At 35.7% G+C, this 21,298-nt stretch overlaps 1 protein-coding gene across 1 annotated transcript in view; it reads left to right on the top strand.

Moving 5' to 3' along the window:
- ZFYVE16 (zinc finger FYVE-type containing 16) overlaps nucleotides 1–21,298 on the top strand; it is a 59,077-nt gene that overhangs the window by 11,758 nt on the left and 26,021 nt on the right. Inside the window, exons 2-10 of the mRNA XM_040449632.1 lie at nucleotides 1,545–1,652; nucleotides 2,904–5,149; nucleotides 6,752–6,848; nucleotides 9,688–9,849; nucleotides 12,947–13,089; nucleotides 15,167–15,542; nucleotides 16,770–16,892; nucleotides 17,598–17,753; nucleotides 18,320–18,544. Of these exons, the coding sequence (XP_040305566.1) occupies nucleotides 3,173–5,149; nucleotides 6,752–6,848; nucleotides 9,688–9,849; nucleotides 12,947–13,089; nucleotides 15,167–15,542; nucleotides 16,770–16,892; nucleotides 17,598–17,753; nucleotides 18,320–18,544 (3,259 nt within the window). The 5' untranslated portion in view covers nucleotides 1,545–1,652; nucleotides 2,904–3,172. The remainder of the gene's footprint in view (nucleotides 1–1,544; nucleotides 1,653–2,903; nucleotides 5,150–6,751; nucleotides 6,849–9,687; nucleotides 9,850–12,946; nucleotides 13,090–15,166; nucleotides 15,543–16,769; nucleotides 16,893–17,597; nucleotides 17,754–18,319; nucleotides 18,545–21,298) is intronic.

Raw genomic sequence — 21,298 nt, 5'->3', positions numbered from 1 at the left:
GTTGCTGTAGAGTGTTCCACCTTCTGGATTTAGTTGATTGCTTTGTTTTGATAACATCTAACTTGTCTCTCTATGCTTGGATTTCCTGTAAATACGTGGTTAGTTCTAAAAGCTTGATTAGATTGAGGTTCAGTTTTTTTGGGTAAGAATACATTATATGGGATACTGTATCTTCCACATGAGGCACATAATGTTTGGTTCTTCCACATTTATTTATTTTTTTAATGTTTATTTATTTTTGAGAAACAGAGACAGAGTGCGAGCAGGGGAGGGGCAGAGAGAGGGAGACACAGAATCTGAAACAGGCTCCAGGCTCTGAGCTGTCAGCAGAGTCCAACGCGGGGCTCGAACTCACGAACTGCGAGATCATGACCTGAGCTGAAGTCAGACGCTTAACCGACTGAGCCACCCAGGCACTCCCTTCCATATTTATTGATAGTGAAATTGATCACTGGAAGTCAGATGTGTTTGCCTGTTCCCACCATTATAAAGTTCTCCTCCAATCTTTTGTCTAACCCTTTAATTAACATCCATTGATAGCCATTGCCTAGTCTATTATTTGCATTAAGGATTGCCAAGAGATGATTTAAAAAATTTTAATATACATCTGCATTTATTACCTGAGATTCTTACCTAAAGAACTTTCCCTCAGCAACTACTTAAAGTACATTTTGTTAATAGAGGGAAGGATAAGTTATTGGCTCTTTTCCCTTAATGTATCACCTTTCAGAGCAATGGGTTTATGCCCTGGCAACCCTCTAATGAGTGGTGGTATTTGTTTTTGTTTTTAGTATCATTAAGATCTCTTTGTTTTTTATCTATTTGATTTGTGTTCAGTCCTTTGCAGGCTTAGTTAATTTGATGTTTGGCTGTCCTATTTAAGACAGTAGGAACCCCTTCAACTAGGCTCCTGTGTGGTTTTGATTTTATCCCATTAGCCACTGATAGATTTCTTTAAGGTGTCTCCAGACTTATAGGGAGAAGTTCTTGACATAGATCAGAGGTTTATCTGCTTTATTCATAGAGCTAACTTTTAGTTTTTTTATATTTCTCTTAATATGTTCATTTTCTATTTCTTTAACTCCTGTTCTTAGCTTACTAATCTTCAGTCTCTCTCCTATTCTAACATAAGGATCTAAAGCTGTATTTGAAGTACTGCTTTTGCTGAATCCCATAAGTTTTTATATGCAGTATTTTTATTCGTAAGTGGTATATTTTATATTACCATATCATATATATTATTTGATATAAAGTTCTTATAACTATTTTTAGCATTTACTTATGAATTCTTTGATTATGTACCTTAAGTAACTCATGTCACTTAGATAAGTGTTTTAAAATTTACACTAGTATATGTATGTTATGTTGTTAGAGTTTTCTTGTCATTTTGTATATAGAGAGGCAATTGCTTCAACTAAATTGTAGATTCCTCAAAGGAATTTATTTGTGTGTATTTCTCGACTATGTTTCTTGGTATGCAGTAGATGGCATAATATTTATATGTTAGAGAATTAAATGAACTCTCATAACTTTTTATTTTCTAGGCATAGAGAATTAAATTCTGAATAAGTCTTTAAGTAGGATGGACAGTTATTTTAAAGCAGCAGTCAGTGACTTGGACAGACTCCTAGATGATTTTGAACAGAATCCAGGTGTGTTGGTTTTTAATTTTTGTTACTAATGGAATTTCTAAATGTCTGTGCATCAGTTATCTAAGATATAGAGTACTGTTAGCAAATTTGGTTTTAGTTCTGGTCACAAGGTTATATTCTGTAAGGAGTTCATGTTTTATTATAACATGTTAGTTTATTATACAGAATAGAACCAATAGCCAGAAATAGAAGTAAGGAAGATAGTTTTCTCTACAGATACAAATTTAACTAAAAGACCTTTAAAATCAACATATGAGCCAGCTGAAAGCAACTTGAAAACTTTACATGAATTGGTATTTCATTACTATGAGAGATAGTGTTTTACTCACTTTATTATTTTTTTATAATGATATTTATAAAGACCAACCCCATTTTTTTGAGTTTATTTGTTTGAGAGAGAGAGCACAAGTAGGGGAGGGACAGAGAGAGAGAGAGAGAAGGAACCCAGAGCAGGCTTTGCACTGTCAGTGTGGAGGCTGATGCAGGGCTTGAACACAAGAACCTTGAGATCATGACCTGAGCTGAGGTCAGACACTTAACTCACTGGGCCACTCAGGCACCCCTGTTTTACTCATTTTAGAATGAAGACTAGGAAACTGGAGAGAGAAGCAAGAAGTTAAATTGTTTTTCAGCTCTTCCTCAGTCTGGTTTTTATAGTGCAGCTGAGTTATTTTGGGGTGTGTGTGTGTGTGTGTTTCTTTAAAGTTTACTTATTTCTTTTGAGAGAGAGCGTGCAAGTGTAGAGGGATGAGTGGGGGAGGGGCAGAGAGAAAGGAAGACACAGAATCCGAAGCAGGCTCCAGGTTCCAAGCCGTCAGCACAGAGCCTGATGTAGGGCTTGAACTCATGAACTGTGAGATCATGACCTAAGCTGAAGTCCAATGCTTAACTGACAGAGCCACTCAGTCGCCCCTATTTCAAATGCAACTTTTATCACATTGTGACATTTGCATTGAATAGTAAAAACTCCCAAGTAGTTTAAATAAAAATAATGGGGGGTGGAACGCCTGGCTGGCTCAATCAGAGCGTATGACTCTTAATCTCAGGGTTTGAGCCCCACATTGGGTATAGAGACTACTCAAAAATAAAAAAATCTTAAAAAAATTTTTTGGAGGTTGTTACCGTTTGTAAGAAAGTAGTCTACCTCTGGTCTAAATAGAAGTTCAGTTTAGAAGTCTTAGAAAATGTAACATCTTTGTGATAATTTTAATTTGGCTCTCCTGAATAACATTGTATCTGTCTTTTAATTAGATGAACAAGATTATCTCTGAGATGTGCAAAATGTATATGATTCTAACCACTGTTCAGTTTCTTCAGCGTTGGCTTCCTCGCTACTACCAAAGGATCAACAATGCATTAATTGTTGTGCCTCATCAGAAACATGCTATGAAACAAATCAGATTTCTCTGAACAAAACACTTGAGGGACTAACTTCTATACAAAATGAAAAAAATGTAACAGGACTTGATCTGCTTTCTTCTGTGGATGGTGGCACTTCAGATGAAATCCAGCCTCTGTATATGGGACGATGTAGTAAACCTGTCTGTGACCTGATAAGTGACATGGGTAACTTAGTTCATGTAACAAATAGTGAAGAAGATATTAAACAATTATTGCCAGATGATTTTAAGTCTAGTGCAGATTCTTTGATTGGATTGGATTTATCTTCAGTGTCAGAAACTCTTCATGCCTCTTCAACAGACCGTGATAATAATACTGTCAGAGAGGAACAGAATGATGTCCACTCTGAATTACAAAATAGAGAAATTAGTGGAGCTGAAGAATTGGGTATGAAAGTAGATACAACACCTTCAGATTCATGTAATTACAGCGGAAAAGAGAATTTAAAGGATAAAAAGATCTCTAATCAGTTAGAACCAGTTGTTGATGATTTTAACATGCCATCTGCTTTGACTCAACAAAGTTCTAAAATGTTTGATACCAAAGACAACCTACAACGCAAGAACCAGCCATGTGAATTACTAAAAGCTGATAGCTGTTTGGTGGAAGATGAAGTAGATGTGGCAGTCATAGCTGCCACAGAATGTTTAAAAGAAGGAGACTGCACAAGTGCTGTGCCCTGCAGTGTTCCAAAAAATGAAGATTTATACTTACATGACTCAAATTCAAAAGATGAAAATTTCAAATTACCTGACTTTTCCTTTCAGGAAGATAGGACTGCTGTATTTGTAAAACAATCTGCAAAAGAAGACTCAAGAAATATAGGTCTTAAAGATAATCAAGATACAATCCAAGATTCCTCTCCAGCTTTACAGGTTTCAGATGAAGAGATCTATTCCTCATTGACCTGTCTTCCAATACCTGGGTCTTTGTGTGTATCATTAATTGAAACTAAAGCACATGGTGACTGTTTATCACAGAATGAACATAAAGATAACATACAAGACACAGTGACAGTCCATGAAGAAGTACAGAAGAGTGTTATTCTGGGTGGGGAACCGTTGAAGGAGACTGATCATTTGAAACAGGAAAAATGTGAAAACGTAATTGAAAAGGTGGGAGATAGAAAGGAAGAGTCCAACCAGATGGTAATCAGAGTTGAATCTTTGGATTACCCTGGTAACACAAATTCTTCTACAGCTACAGAATCTCAATTGGAGCTTTCTGGTGCTGATGCCCCAGAGTTTCCTGATGGTTGTGAAGGTCTCCCTTTTTTAAGCACTGATATCAATGGGCAAGACTTAGATTACTTTAATATTGATGAAGGTATGAAAAGTGGAACACTAATTAGTGATGCTGAACTTGATGCCTTTCTAACTGAACAGTATCTTCAGACTAGTAACATAAAAGCCTTTGAAGAAAATGTGAATGACTCAAAATCTGAAATGAATCAGATAGATGTGAAAGGCCTAGATGATGGAAATGTCAGTAATACATATTTCAATGCTGAAACAGGAGCTACTGGGGAAAGTCTTGGTATTAATATGATTTGTGAAACAGTTGATAAACAAAATACAACAGAAAATGGTGGCCTTTCTTTAGGGGAAAAAAGTACAATTGCAAATGAACAAGGGTTACCTAACAATAAATCTGAGATTATGAATGAATTATCAGTCTCTGGTATTAATAGTCAGTCTGTTCATGTTGGAGGGGCTAGACCTAAGCAATTGTTTAGCATTCCATCAAGACCAGGGAGTTCAAAGGAACCAGGTAAACCAGATGTTCCAAATATCCCTGAAAGCGAACCCAGCACGACAAATACGATTGTTCCAACCGCTTGTACTACTGATTCTACAGCTGATCCTCAGGTTAGCTTCAACTCTAATTACATTGATATAGAAAGTAATTTTGAAGGTGGATCCACTTTTATAACTGTGAGTCAAGAATCTCTACCTGTAAACACTTGCAAAGAAGGCCTGGTTTTGGGCCTAAAACAACCTACTTGGGTTCCTGATTCAGAAGCTCCAAACTGTATGAACTGCCAGGTCAAATTTACTTTTACGAAAAGGCGACACCACTGCCGAGCATGTGGGAAAGTAAGTTATAAAAATCTTTGTTTTTTATTCTTTTGAAACATTTATTTTTTTTAACATTTATTTATCTTGAGAGAGAGTGTGTGCACGTGTATGAGTGAGTGGGTGGAGGGGCAGAGAGAGAGGAGAGAGAGAAAATCCCAACCAGGCTCTGTGCTGACAGCACAGAGCCCGACTTGGGGCTCAATCCCACAAACTGGGAGATCATGACCTGAGATAAAACCAAGAATCGGACACATAACGGACTGAGGTGCTCCTATTCTTTTGAGACATTTAAAATGAAATTTAATGTTATAAAACGGATTGATAGATGATTTAAGGTTTTAGTTTAAAATCACTATTTTTCACCTACGTGGAAATAAATAAAACACTTTCATTTTATAGATTGCTTGAGAATGAATAAATGTCACATTGTCATTAGTATTACATACTGGGAAATAAGGAATACTAATTACTAGTTTTTATGAAATCTAAAGAATATGTGTCTTTATCTCTCTAACATTTACACTTGAGATGTCCCAAATTCATTATATCCCCCTGGGTCCTTGAAGTCTTAATTTCAAGACCATTTTGCAGTTAGTGTTAGAGAGTCTATCTAGGGAAACACTGGGAGAAAGAAAAACAAATTGGTTGCCACAAGGTTCAGAATGCTGAAGCTGGCGTTATTTGCATTCTGACTGCATTGACTATAAACTCTAAGGGTTTCCTATAGAAATAATATTTAATTCTTTCAATTTTTTAATTTATATTCATTTATTTTCATTTTATTTATTTTAAAGAGAAAGAGAGTGAGTAGGGGAGGGGGCAGAGGGAGGGAGAGAGAGAGAGAGAGAGAGAGAACCCCAAACAGCTCCATGCTCAGCACAGACCCCAATGTGACCTGAGCTGAAATCAAAAGTTGGATGCTCAACCGACGAAGCCACCCAGGCACCCCAACATTGCATTTTTTATTCAGCACTGATTTTCAGTATTGGATTGGTCTCAGATCACCCCTCTTTTCTTTTAGAAAAAAATGACATTCTACCTTTAAAAGTTGTAAATAAAGGACCACAGAAAACTTTAAATTGTAAAGTTACTCATTAAAGAAAAATTTTGTTCCTTTCCAATGAACAGAATTGACTTAAAGGAATTCCCCTTGTGAGAGATACAATTTTATTTTTATTTTTTTATTATTTAAAAAAAATTTTTTTAAAGTTTTATTTATTTTTGAGAGAGAGTGAGAGAGCAAGAGCTGGGGAGGAGCAGAGAGAGAGAGAGAGAGAGAATCCAAAGCAGACTCTAGGCTCTGAGCTGTCAGCCCAGAGCCTGATGTGGGGCTCAAACTCATGAACCACAAGATCATGACATGAGCTGAATTCGATGCTTAACCAACTGAGCCACCTAGCCACTCCAGAGATATGATTTTAAGTTGCAGAAACCTCATTGAAGTAAAACAAATAAAAAATAATTATTTTAATAACTATGATTATGGTGATTAGAAAAATTATTTATATCATCAAAAAAATGGTGTTTGGTTAATTAGATTTTGGGCCTCCTCTCTCCCTGCCTCCTGTAGGTATAAACATGCTTGACACAAAACCAAATTCGATATTTTATTCTTTATAGGTCTTTTGTGGTGTCTGTTGTAATAGGAAGTGTAAACTGCAATATCTAGAAAAGGAAGCAAGAGTATGTGTAGTCTGCTTTGAGTCTATAAGTAAAGGTGAGTATTAACTTGACATATTTTCTTCCAGTAATTGAATATATCTTAAAAACAATTGGATTGTGACAAAGAAAAACTTCTTTATTTTCTTAAGGCGAGGACCTAGTGTTGACTTATCTGGCTTAGGTGGGCCATCCCACGGCTTGGTTTCTCTTCTTTTTGTTCTACTCTCACAATTAATACTACCAATCCGGAAAGGAAGCAGTTTCTGGAGTGGCAGTTCATTAACTTTTAACAGGTACCAAGTCCCTAAATGCTGCATTTCATCTGCCTATTTGTTTTGTCAACATCATTGTCATCCTTATCATCTTAATATAAACTTTTATAGAATAGTTACTGTTGAATAGTATTTAGTGTTACACACTAATAGCATAAGGCAAGATAATTGTTCCCACCCTTTGGAAAATTATAATCTAAGATGGGAATAAAAAATAAGGTAGTAATATTTATGATTTTATATATAAATTCATAGAACTGTCACAGTATTAGCACATTTTTGTCTCATATTTTTTTCCCTTCTCAATTTTAGAGTTTTGTTTGTATGAATTTCCCATTGTTTCTGGCTCCCTAGCTTAGCTACCATTATCAGTAAGTCTTGGTAGTCTTATTTGTGTTCTCACAGTGTGTGTGTGTGTGTGTGTGTGTGTGTGTGTGTGTGTGTGTGTTGTATTGTGCTTTTTCCCTCAAATACACATTTGCTCTTTTGAGTACTTCTTGGCATTTTGAAAGATTTGTTGACAGTTTAATTCCCAGCAAATATGACTTGGGACTTTTCAATACCAGGCCTGTGCTTTTAGCTCAGGTACTGCTTCCCCTGTTAGCCAGGAGAATAAATACCTGATAATAATTTGTTTTTCTCTTTTGAATGAAGATAAAATTTTTCATCAGTTTTCCAAAAAGCTCTGATGGGAGTCTATTAGCCTGAGGTAAGCTACTTTACTCCCTGTTGTTCACCCTTGCTCTGGAAGATAACAGAGTGTGAACTTTTTATATTTCCATATTACCAACATTGTTTATGAAGAGGTTAGTTTAAGACTTTATAGTTGTTTTGTTTTTTTCCCATGCTGTTTCAGTAGCCCCAGAAGACTGCTGGTGCTGGTGGCCAGACAGCCTGCTAGAATTCAGGAATAGAATTCAGGCTCCCACATAATTCTCTCTCCCTACTTGAAAAAAAATAAAATAGCCACTAATATTTGAAACATTATTTGAGTTGACATGTCAGAGTTTTAGGTGAACATTCAAACATTTTGACTGTAAGGTACCAGGAGAAAAGATGCAGTCATTAAAGAGACTCAGGATTTTGGGATCATGCTTTGGTTTCTCAAGGAAAATATCTTGGAATGAATTTGGTTATTTAGTTATCTGTTTTATTTATTCTGTATGATACCTTCTAGAATATATTCTCACAGTTCTATTTAACATTAATTTGTACACCACAAGAAAACAAACACAAGTTATTTTAATATCAACTTTAGGGTTGAAGATGGTAGAAGTGACCATTTAAAATAATGTTATTAAATAAGATGAGAAAGATGGCTCAACAAGGGTTGTTAGATTCCATAAAGGATTAAGAAGAAAAGATAGTTTAAATAGAGATTATGGATAATGAGGAAGCTGTGCTGAGACTGTGTGAGTTTCAAGGAAGCCCGCATGTGAGTGCCATTAGGTAGATTTGGGGCAAGTTGGACATTACTCAAAACTCAGAGTAAGATGTTTGGATTTTATTTGGTGAGGGGAAGCTGATTCATGAGAGTGCTGTCATTCAGTGGCCTTTGAGGAAGATGACTGTAGCAGTAGCAACATATCTAGCAGATTGGTTTGGAGAAATGCTGAAGGGAGAGCTCTCAGTGCCTGTTCTGTGTTATTTGGATAAAAAATCATTCACCAACATTCAAGCAATATTTTGCATTTTGGAGCTCTAGCTGTGAAAGAATGTATTTCCTGTTCTCATGGAACTTATGACCTCATGGAGCTTAGGAATGTGGGGAGAGATGGATAGTTAGGAAAGAGAATATCAGATGGCGATAATATCCTAAATGAAAATAAAAGATTCTAAGAGGGAAGGATAGTACCGGATTGGTAACAATGAAAATAAAAGATTATAAGAGGGATGGATAGTACCGGATTGGTAACAAGAAGTAGTGTTTTTTAATGTTGGGCAGAATAAGGCTTTATGATATGACATGAGAACAGAGACTTAAAGTGAGAGAATAAAGCTGAGAATAAAGTGAGTATTTGTGGAAGAACATTCCAGGCAGAGAGAATAAGAGCCAAGACTCTAAGCTAGGAGAGTGCTTATTTGACTTGTTGAAGAACAAGGAGGCCTGGTGGCTGGATCCTAATGAGGAAGTGGGAATCGTAGTGAGAGATGAGGTCAGAGAGCTCAGTGGGAAGACAGAGGAGGTAGGGATGTAGACTGTGTAGGGTCTTGTGAGCCACTGTAACAACTGGGATTTTCACTCCGGTTGGGAACCAATTAAGGGATTTTAAACAGGAATGATGTGATAGGATTTATGTCTTAAAAGAATCACACTGAACTGTGTCAAAAACACTGTAGGGGTACAAGGACAAAAACCAAGACAGTCATATTAAATAGCAGTTATTTCCTTTAGTAGATATCAAACATATGCTAAATAGAATATTGAGACAATTGGTAACTTATAGTGAAGTAGGGTGCTGCCAGCTGAAGTAACGTCCTTGTCTTTGCCAAGTGCCACTTCTTTTTCTTGCTTAGCCATTGAGTTCTTTCTCCTCACAACTTGAAAAAATAGATAATTTATCATAATTTACCTTGAAGTTCAAAAATATTTTAATATTTTAATATTTTTCCCCTTTATAGCTCAGGCATTCGAAAGGATGATGAGTCCAACTGGTTCTAATCTTAAATCTAATCATTCTGATGAATGTGCCAACATCCAGCCTCTTCAGGAGAGTCAGACATCCAGTATACCTTCACCTACAACTTTACCGATCTCAGCCCTTAAACAACCAAGTGTTGAAGGTAATTAGAAGAAAATGCTGTGTCTTAGACTAAAGATAATTTTTAATGGAATTTTTCTAGTTTGATAGAGTCTAGCGAGGACTAGACTAGATATCAGAAGAAATTTAGTACAGGGAACTGGTAGGTGTATGTGTTAGAAGGCTGAAAGAGCAAAAATGGCATGCTCAAGTGACTCAGCGATTGTTAACTGCAGGAAACAACCACTACCCATAGGGTTGGGGTAATGAACAGTGAAAGGCAGTATTCTAGAACTCAGTGCAGGAGTACCAGGAGGTGTTTGGTTCTCAGAACTGGGATTCAGGGCTTGGGGTACTATGTGGCTGGTATTGTGATTTCTGGGGGAGCACCAAGTGGCAAATCCTGGAACCATCAAGGGCTGTCATACAATTGGTGTTCAGTTGAGCAAAGGAGTGATCCAGGCTTGATATTAGGAGTACTGAAAATTGCATGGCATGCCCGTGTATCTGGTGGTACTGCTGCTGTAAGGATCCTGGAAGGAATTGGAAACAGAATTCCTTCTCTTCCCACCTTCCAGTCTCCCACCAACACTATTGGCAGAACATGGTCAGAGCCAACCAGCAAGGGGGTCTGGGAGTTGCACTTTCCAGACTTTAGCCTGGCATCAAAGAGCACCTTATATAGAAGGGTGGGCTTGGGTTTGAGAGACAAGTAAGTAACTGGCACATCTCCCTTTCTTCAAAAATCTGTTTTTAAATGTATATTTTACTACAATAAAAATGTTTTTAAAACCTATTTAAAAATCTTTGGGTTCTCTGGTCTTTTTTTTACAGCTGTTGTAGTTTAGGGTCTTCAGTAAAGCCTGTGTACATTTTTTAAAAATGTTTATGAGAGAGAGAGAGAGAGAGAGAGAGAGTGAGTGGGGTAGGGGCAGAGAGAGAGAGAGACACAGAATCCAAAGCACCTCCAGGCTCTGAGCTGTCAGTACAGAGCCCAAAGCGGGGCTCAGACTCATGAACTGTGAGATCATGACCTGAGCCGAAGTTGGATGCTCAACGACTGAGCCACCCAGGTGACCCAGTCTGTGTACATTTTTAAACGTAAACTATTAGCCTCTAACTTGCTAGAAGATAAGTGTAAATGTCAGTTAAAGGCAGATTCAGATACTTCTGATAATTATTTTGGATTTCAGTTTATCTTTTTAATTTTAAGTATACTTTAAAATAAATTTTTTTTAAATGTCTATTTATTTTGGAGAGAGAGAGAGAGAGAGACAGAGCATGAGGAGGGGAGGGACAGAGAGACAGAGGGAGATACAGAATCTGAAGCAGGCGCCAGGCTCTGAGCTGTCAGCACAGAGCCTAATGCAGGGCTTGAACTCACTATGAGATCATGACCTGAAACGTTGGATGCTTAGTTGGAGGTTTGGATGCTTAACTGACTGAGCCATCCAGGCGCCCCTCAGTTTATCTCTTAATACAGCTGTTTTCCATTTGTCATTATAATTTATTTATTTATTTATTTATTTATTTTTCAACGTTTATTTATTTTTGGAACAGAGAAAGACAGAGCATGAACGGGGGAGGGGCAGAGAGAGAGGGAGACACAGAATCGGAAACAGGCTCCAGGCTCTGAGCCATCAGCCCAGAGCCTGACGCGGGGCTCGAACTCCCGGACCACGAGATCATGACCTGGCTGAAGTCGGACGCTTAACCGACTGCGCCACCCAGGCGCCCCAATTTGTCATTATAATTTAAATAAGATTCAGAATATATGGTTGTATGTTATAGCTCTAAAATGAATAAATATACGTTAAAAATATTTACATATTCTAGGGGCGCCTGGGTGGCCCAGTCGGTTAAGCGTCTGACTTTGGCTCAGGTCATGATCCCATGGTTCATGAGTTTGAGCCCCGCATCGGGCTCTGTGCTGACAGAGCCTGGAGCCTGCTTCAGATTCTGTGTCTCCCTCTCTCTCTGCCCCTCCCCCGCTCACACTCTGTCTCTCTCTCTCTCTCTCTCTCTCTCTCTCTCTCACAAATAAATAAACATTAAAAAATTTTTTTTTAAAATGTTTACATATTGTCTTATCTTGACATCCTAAATTATTAAATTATAGAAGTATTGCAGATACATGAAAGATACCGTATTTAAATTTTTTTTAACATTTATTTATTTCTGAGACAGAGACAGTGCAAGTGGGGAAAGGGCAAAGAGAGAGGGAGACAGAATCTGAAGCAGGCTTCAGGTTTTGAGCTGTCAGCACAGAGCCTGGTGTGAGGCTCAAACTCACAAATCCTGAGATCATGACCTGAGCCGAAGTCAGATGCTTAACTGACTGAGCCCCCAGGTGCCCCGAAAGATACCTTATTTAGAATGTCTATCCATAATGCAAAAGTTATGTGTGATGCCAGTTTTCTCAGTGTTATCTGTATTATGTTCTAGAAGGTAGATGTCAATCTTTTGATTTTTATATTCTAAAACCATCTGGCAGCTTTTTTCATAACCTCCATCTGTGGATGCTTTGTAATAAAAGAGAACATATATTTATGCTGATAGCTAATTATTTTCTCCAAATTTGGGAGGGAAATATTAATAAAATACAATATCCACATTGTAAGAACAAAAATTATTATGCTTCTTTTGTTAAGTAAATTAAAAATAAGAAATGACCTCTGATGCACAAGTGATCTTGTTGCCTTTTTTAGACTTTTTATAATTCTTTCTGTTTTTCCATGTTTTTCTTTGCTTATCTACCATCCTCCAGTCTGCTCCATTTTTCCACCTTTCCTTTGTCTTTAAATTTTATTCATTTTTCGCTCACTCCTCAGAAACGTATGCTTAGTAATACAGGCTTTAAATCTGCCCCCAGTGTCCTAAAGATATAACCTCTCCTGTCCACTTATTCTGAGTATGTAATTTCCAGTGTTACTCCTTCCTTTTTTTATGAATTAGGAAAAGACTTCCATTCTGGGTAGATGAATCATAAAAGGTCATTTCTCCAGGCCTTTGCAATCCTGAGAAGGCAGGTCTTGCTAATGGGTAGCAAGAAGCTTTTGAAATCACTTCCCAACCGATTTAGTATTAAATCATTGTAATATTACCAAATTCAAGTACTTTACTTTATAAACTGATCCTAGGATTATGCTCCAAAGAACAGAAGAGAGTATGGTTCGCAGATGGTATACTGCCCAATGGTGAGGTTGCAGATACAACAAAATTATCATCTGGAAGTAAAAGATGTCCTGAAGACGTTAGTCCTCTCTTGCCTGATATGCCCTTGGTAAGGAATCTAAAGAATGACTTGTTGATTTAATAAGATTTTATTTTAAGTATATTCTGTAGCATGATTATTATAGTACTTATTTTTTTAATACTGTGAGCTTCCTAAAGTGAGAAATATATGATGTAGTGAATATATTTTAGATTTTACCTTTTTTAAAAACATTTATTTTGAGAGAGAGAAAGAGAACATGCATGTGAGAGGGAAGGGCAGACAGATAGGGAGAGAGAGAACCCTCAGCAAGTTCCACCCTGTCAGGGCAGAGCCCAACATGGGGCTCAGTCTCACAAGCTGTGAGATCATGACCTGAGCAGAAATCAAGAGCCAGATGCTTAACTGACTGAACCACCCAGGCACCCCAGATTTTACCTTTTTTAATGTCAGTTTAAGGTAATGATTCTCAGACTTTTTGCTCTCAGGATGCCTTTATACTCTTAAAACTTACTTAGACCTTCAAAGAGCTACTATAGGTCATGTGGGTTATACCTAGTGATAATTCCTGTATTAAAATTGTGAAAAATATAAAAGTTAATTTAAAAATAAATTTGTCATATTAATAGAAGTAGTATTTTTATAGACATTTCAAAATAAAAGTTGAGTGAGAGGAATGACACTTTCATATTTTTGCAAAATTCTTTGATGTCTTTCTTAATACAAGATTCTCACATCTGCTTCCATATTCAGTCTGTTGTGTTATGTTGCTTTTGGTTAAATTATATGAAGAAAATCCTAGGACCTCACTGACTCCCTGAAAGGATCTTGAGGATCTCAGAGATCTCTGACTCACATTTAAAAAAAAATTTTTCCTAATCTTTATTTATTTTTGAGAGCTAGAGAGACAGAGTGCAAGCAGGGGAGGAACAGAGAGAGGGTGGGGGACACAGAATCCAAAGCAGGCTCCAGGCTCTGAGCTGTCAGCAAAGAGCCTGACGCGGGGCTCGAACCCACAAACCATGAGATCATGACCTGAGCTGATGTCGGACACTTAACCGACTGAGCCACCCAGGCGCCCCCCTGACTTACGTTTTAAGAACCACTGGTGTAACAAAATAGAACTGAGATTTAGTAATTTAATTTAGACTAATATGTGTTTAGTGATTTTCATACATTCAATAAAGTATCTGATAGTGGTATTTATGTTTGCATTTAAACAAATATGCTAGGTGTTAAATAAAAGGTAAGTAAGACGGAATCCCAGCCCACTAAGAACTCTTATTGTAAAGTAGCAAAATATTAATAGAAGTGAGTATTAATACATGAAATTGGAATGCTTTTACTCAGTAAACAAATTTATTGAGCATCTACTCTGTGCCAGTTACCTGATTTATCCTGGGTATAGACAAGATTGTCATGTATCCTACTCTGTTTAAATTCACATAGCATATAAACCTATGCTTTTTTGTCGGGGTTCATGAGCTAGAATTTACAAATAGCCATAATTACCCAAAGTATGTTTCTTAGCTAACACCTACCCTCAATTGATATTTTAACAAAATAAAAGTTCTAAACAGGCTAGTAAGTTGTACTTGAGTTCAAACTGGTTCTCATTTAATAATGACTCAGCTTTGGCCAGTTCAAAAAGAAAGGGGCTTTACTGAAGCCAGCTTGAAATGTTGTTTATTGGTGGTTACTATTGAGGAATATACCTACCACTCTGCTTCCTAACCACTCCCCTCCCTGCTTTACCTGCTGATCTCTCCCTTGGTCCCCTCCCCACACCCAAGGCTTTTTGGCTATTGTCAGGAGAGTTTAGTTGAACTAAATTTGCTTAGTGTGTGATATGGTACAGGATCCTGAAGTTCTTCTTGCCTCCTTTTTCTAGTGTATAAAATTAAAGTCATTAACACCTACTGAGTATATGATATAGTAAAGTTAAGTCTTACTCTTCAGAATTTAAAGAAGCAAAATGGTACTGTTTCTTGGCAAATTTGGCTTCTGAAGAATTTCTGAGCCCATTTTGGTTTTATTTATTCTTGTTAAAAAGGTATCTTTGGTTATAGCGATTAACATTTCACAGTTGAACAGAGAATATGAACTGATGTGTTTTGTTTTTTTTTTTTAATTCCATATTTTACAGACAGTAAACACAGTGGATCATGCCCATTCTACTGCAGTGGAGAAAGCAAACAATGAGATAGGAGAGATTATAAGTGACATAATTCGGAGTCCTATTTCTCAGGTTCCATCTGTGGAAAAACTGCCTATAAACACAGGAACTGAGGGGTTACCTACTTCTTGTTCTTTTACACTAAATGATGATGTTTTTGCAGAAATTGAGGGACCACCTACTCCTACTGATGTCTTAGTTCACAGCAATTTACCTGTTGCTAGTACTTCGGATTATAGGTTACTGTGTGATATTGACAAGAATGTTTGCAATAAGATTAGTCTTCTACCTAATGATGAGGACAGTTTGCCCCCTCTTATGGTTGCATCTGGAGAAAAGGGATCAGGTAGGATAGCAGTTATTTAAATTTTAAAAGGGTTTTTTTGAAAGAATGTACTGGTGAATTTTGTGATGTATGAAATGTACTTTTTAGGCTTAGACAATTTGGTTGAAATATGTACTGAAATATGGCTTGGTATCTTAAGTTTACAAAAAGTCTTGTTATGTGAAAACAAATTCTAAAAAGATCTGAACTTTTGAGTTGAATGGATATGATTCATTTATGACATCTTGAGTCCCTAATTTAGAATGAGGCAAAAGTTTAGTTCAACAGGGAAACTCATTGATTTTTAGTCCTGAAAATATTTCCATTGTGTTAGGGTTTTGTTATTTTTTCCCCTGCCCCCCTCCCCCCATATCATTTTTCTTTAAAGGAGCATAGCACCCAAAGAAGAGAGTATTGGATTGGACAACAAACTAGGAACTTTAGTTCCTCATTTGCTACTTAATACATCTATGACTTGAAGCATGTTATTTAATCTCTATGGGCTTCAGTTTCCTGTGTAAAAGAAGAGAACCTGTACGATCTCTAAGGTCTTTTTCAAGCTGGAGTTTCTGTAGCTAGCTCCCAACTCAGAGTAGTTCCCTAGGATACATCCTTGTCACCCCAGGCATTATGCTGCATCCTGCAACATGAAATGATTATGTTCTGTGCATCATAATATAGGGGAATAAAGCTTAGGATCTCTGTTCTGTCAGTAGGAGCTATTTCATGAACCTGCCTGTAGTGGCAGAAATACCTTAAGTCCTATACTTTGTTTGTTTTCCTGTTGATGGTATCAAGATGTTTTTTGACACTTGGTCACTGACATAGGGCATATGGCAGCAAGCAGTATGTACAATTTGAGAGTTATAAAGTTGTACTTTCAAGAGTTGTAAATTTCAGAATTTATAAATAGAGTGGCTGGCAGTCTGGAATCCACTTTACAAAAATGTGTGTTTTAAAATTGCATAAATATGCTGTGTAATCAATGTATTTGCATATATACTACATATATAATATACTGTGTCAGGGCTTATATGTATTATAGCATTAATATCTTTATGTAAATAGAAAAGAATGAGTACATAATAGTTGTCCAGGGCATTGACTGATTTTTATGAAATGGGTTTGCTTTTGTTACTAAGTTTGATCAAGCTATTGAAGGATTTCTAAATGTGTTTTTTTGTTTTTATTGCAAGCATATTTAACAGGAAGTTATATTCTAACGAATATGTTACTTTCATGATTTAGTGCCTGTAATAGAAGAACACCCGTCTCATGAGCAAATCATTTTGCTTCTTGAAAGCAAAAGTTTTCGTCCTGTTACATTTGTCTTAAATGCTAATCTACTCGTGAATGTCAAGTTAGTATTTTGTAAGTAATGATTAATCTTTCTTTGCCTAATTGGTATGCAGAATTTCTGAAGTTAATTAATTGAATTTTGACTGGCAACTATAAAAAGTAAGCATTGGGTATTGAATTTTTAGCCACAAAGGAATATAGATTTTTTAGATTTATATTCAGTGGAACTTGAAATGAAAGCTTAAAGATTTCTACTAGTGTCTTTCAGTCAGTCCTAGGTTAAGCTTATGGGCTCCTAGCTGAGCTATATTTTGATATTAATGATATAATTGACTGTGTTTCATATAGCTTTTAGATGAATTGAAATTTGGTAATTAAATAAGAATCTTGATTTAGTAGCAATAAAGACCGTTTTATAGTAAGTGACATGTGACCTAATTAAAAGTAAGGAAGTAAATAATCCTCAGTACTTAATGCATCTCTCAGCTTTTCATTCTCTGAAACAAACTTGCTTGATTCTTACCCACTATATTTCAGCATATTAGTGCATCTTTTATTTTATTTTTTATTTTAGTGTTATTTATTAATTGACTCTATAAGATAATCTTTCATCCTTTCTTTTACATTAATCTTATATAATTTATAGTGTTTTTTTGTGAGGAGAACTTTGGGAAAATAAGGAATTTGAAAAGTTGTGCTTCATGCAAAGGACAACTACATTAGTTTCTGTGGTTAAAAGAAGTTGACATTTATAGTTGTATGCTTTTATCACTTAAGATTCCTCAGACAAATATTGGTACTTCTCAACCAATGGATTGCATGGCTTGGGACAGGCAGAAATAATTATTCTATTATTATGTTTGCCAAATGAAGATGCTATTCCGACCGACATCTTCAAACTATTTATCACCATCTATAAGGATGCTCTAAAAGGTATGGCATTTTATTTTGAACTGTTCAGACCAGGGGATGGATAAATTAATTAAAGGCATTTATGCTTTTGGCTATGCTAACTGTGGTAAAGATTTATTTTGTGAAGAGATTGCTTTCAGTTATTTTCAGTCATTTTCAATTTTCATCATTTTCAGTCACCTTAAATCTAGCATTTTATGTAATTAGTGTCTTTAAACAGTTTTTTAAAATTAAAAAAATGGAAATATATTTGCCTTCTTCATTTTTTATATATGTCTATATTGTTTTCTTACTATCTGTGTAGGATTAGGGGAGATAAGAATTTTCACTTGGTCATGCAGTGCAGAGAAAAATTTTAAACCACCTGTGGTTAGAAACATTTTCAAAATTTTGTTCACAATTCTCAGTCTCCAGGAATAACTGAGCTTTGTACACATAAGTTACTCAATTGATGATGCTTCAAGAGTGGAAATAAGAAAAAAAAATCTACATTGCTTTTATTTAAGAAAGTTTATACTGCAACATTCAAACTTAGAATGCCTCTCAGAACAATTTAAAAATCTTCTTATTAATGATTTTATTTCTAGGAAAATACATAGAAAACTTGGACAATATTACTTTTACTGAGAGTTTTCTCAGTAGCAAGGATCATGGAGGATTTCTGTTTATTACACCTACTTTTCAGAAACTTGATGATCTCCTATTACCAAGTAATCCTTTTCTTTGTGGAATTCTTATCCAGAAGCTAGAGATTCCCTGGGCAAAGGTTTTTCCTATGCGTTTAATGTTGAGACTGGGTGCAGAATATAAAGGTAAGTTTTAGAATAATAAGTTAAATCACATAGGTTCATATGTACTAAATGTAAAATAAGAATTTCAGTGATATCATTAAAATCAATTTTTTAATGGATTTAAGGGGACTACTTTTGTTTTGATATATTTTTAAAATTCCAAAACAGCCTTTCTCTACTACCAAATGAACTGTCTAGACAACCTTGGTATATCATGAAGTTTTAGATGTTGATAGCTATATTAACTTACCTTAAAAAAATTTGTTTTTAAATTTTAGAACAAAACATAGAAAACATTGCAAAGTGTTCTTAAAAGCATATACCGTAGGGAGTACATTTTGTTACGTTTCCTACATTTTAAGAAGGTAAATGATTTCCCCTCTAAATTTGTGTACATCATAAAACCAAACATGAAAGATTATGAAATAATGGTCTGGGTTTATGTATATGGTTATTTCTAAGTTGAAATAATTTCTGGTGTTAAACTTTTTGAATTCCCACCCTTCATCCCTGACTTTTTTCAAGAAATTATTTATTGTATGTAAAGTGTATCTAATGAAATTTTAGGTATTTGATTCTAATTTAATTAAAATAGGTATTTTCTTGGAGGAAAATTAAATGTAGGGGGTTTATAAAATTTATAAAATATTTCAAGATGGGCAAATTCAGTGAGATATAAATCTCCCTCTTTGGCAAATTTATTATGCTGTTTGATTTTAGGGGGAGGTCTTTACCATTTAGGATTTAAACATGTGATGCTATTATGTAAAAAGTAACTAAATTTTATTTCAGGTTTTTTATTGTATAAATACAGAGCTTAAGAAATTTAATTCTGTGTCAGTTATTTCATACATTCAGCCTGATATTTTGTCTCTGATATAAATATTTGAATGCTAGTTTTATGAGAAGTTAGGTCAATATATAACCTTAAGTCGTTATGGAACATATAATATATAACTTTGGCCAGTGTTTTGGTTAGTATCACTTATAGATACTAAATCTGTTTTTCTCATGCTCAAAGAAGCAAAATCATGGAGCACCTTGTGGGACTTATCAAAAGATCACAGGGGTTGGAGCCCTAAAGCTATGATAGCTGTTTAGTGATGATGAGGATAAAAATCATGAGTTATACAGGTTTTTCCTGCTACCTGAAAGTAGAACATTCCTATAAAACCTTTTTAAAGCCAAAATGGCATAAAGGAAAGAAGCTATCACCATTTCATAAGCACAAAAATCTATTTCATAGTGAAAACAGGAAGTCATATAGGTCTTTTGTAAAAGCAAAGTGGTATTAAAGCAAACTTGGATGAGGGAGAAACCTGTACATACATAGAAGTTAATCAGTTTTAGTTGTTTTCTGAGTTCTTTATGTATTGCTGGATTTTAGATATAAAGAGGCATGGTATCCATGGACACCATGCCTCTTTAGGCATGAACTTGGAAGTACTGTGGGTGTGTGTGTGTGTGTGTGTGTGTGTGTGTGTGTGTGTGTTAGAGAAAATCGATGTATGGAAAATTTAATGACAAAAGTTAGAGTTCCAAGATTAAAGGATAGAAATAATGGTCTGAAAGCAGTAATTATTAGAAATAGTAGAAAGTGGGGATTATCTACACATTTGCATTGAGACCGTTTGTTTGGATTATCATTCAGTGTTGGATTAGATGATTTATGAGATCCCTTTGTAACTCTGACAGAACGTTGTCTTTCTAAATAAGCCATAACCTTTGAAAATACTGTTTCAAATAAAAATACTTCAAGTTGTAGGGGTGCCTGGGTGGCTCAGTCGGTTGAGCGTCCGACTTCAGCTCAGGTCATGATCTCACAGTTCATGGGTTCGAGCCCTGCATCAGGGTCTGTGCTGACCGCTTGCTCAGAGCCTGGAGCCTGCTTCAGATTCTGTGTCTCCTACTCTCTCTGCCTCTCCCCCGTTCACACTTTGTCTCACTCTGTTTCCCAAAAATAAATAAATGTAAAAAAAATTAAAAAAAAAATTACTTCAAGTTGTAAAGGATGCTCCCTCATTCATAAAAGATGGAATGAAAAGTCATTTATCTTAATCAGATCACTTATCATTTTAATGTCTTTTACCACTAACGTCTGTGTCTTTTTCCATTCTGCACCCTCTGCCCTCTAAATAACATAGTTGTCCTTTTAAAAACTAAAAAATATGTTTGTAATAGCAAAGATGTGAGTTGCTCTGACTTAAATTTTAAAAATAGATAATGTCAGGTAATATGTGTTTTCTTAGAATATTAAGAAAGAATATTTGTATGACAGGTATGAGAGAGGTTTGTTTAAGAACTAGGCTGAGAACTGAAAGTTAAAATGTTTTCTGCTTTTTATTATTATAGAAATGTCTTGCCTTCCTTTTCTTCCAGAAGCCTGCTGTACTGCTAACCAAATACCTTTTCCGTTTGGTGAATAATATTTATAGTGCCTTAAAGAAAGAGAAAAGTAGTTAGGTGATAGACTCCACCTTTCTTCTGTTTCTCTGCATTGATTTTTTGACTCTGTGTACCCCTTTTATCATGCTGACCCAAGAACTATAAAAGTTTACTACCATCTGTAAATTAGCACAATTGAATATTAATTTTAAATGTCTTAAAAATCCTGAATTATTCATTTCTATTTAAATTGTCAGAACTTTATAGGGGTATATCAGATCACTAATTTTCCAGCCATTATCGTTTTGTGAAATCAACATGTATAATGAAAAGATTAAATACTTTGGAATGAAGCAAGCCTAATTTCAAATCTGTTTCACTGGTGATTAA

Source organism: Herpailurus yagouaroundi, unplaced genomic scaffold, assembly GCF_014898765.1.
Source record: "Herpailurus yagouaroundi ecotype Mexico unplaced genomic scaffold, PumYag 29, whole genome shotgun sequence".
NCBI classification, from domain to species: Eukaryota; Metazoa; Chordata; class Mammalia; order Carnivora; family Felidae; genus Herpailurus; species Herpailurus yagouaroundi.
Note: the sequence above shows the minus strand (reverse complement) of the source record. Positions and strands in the feature narration are given on the sequence as shown.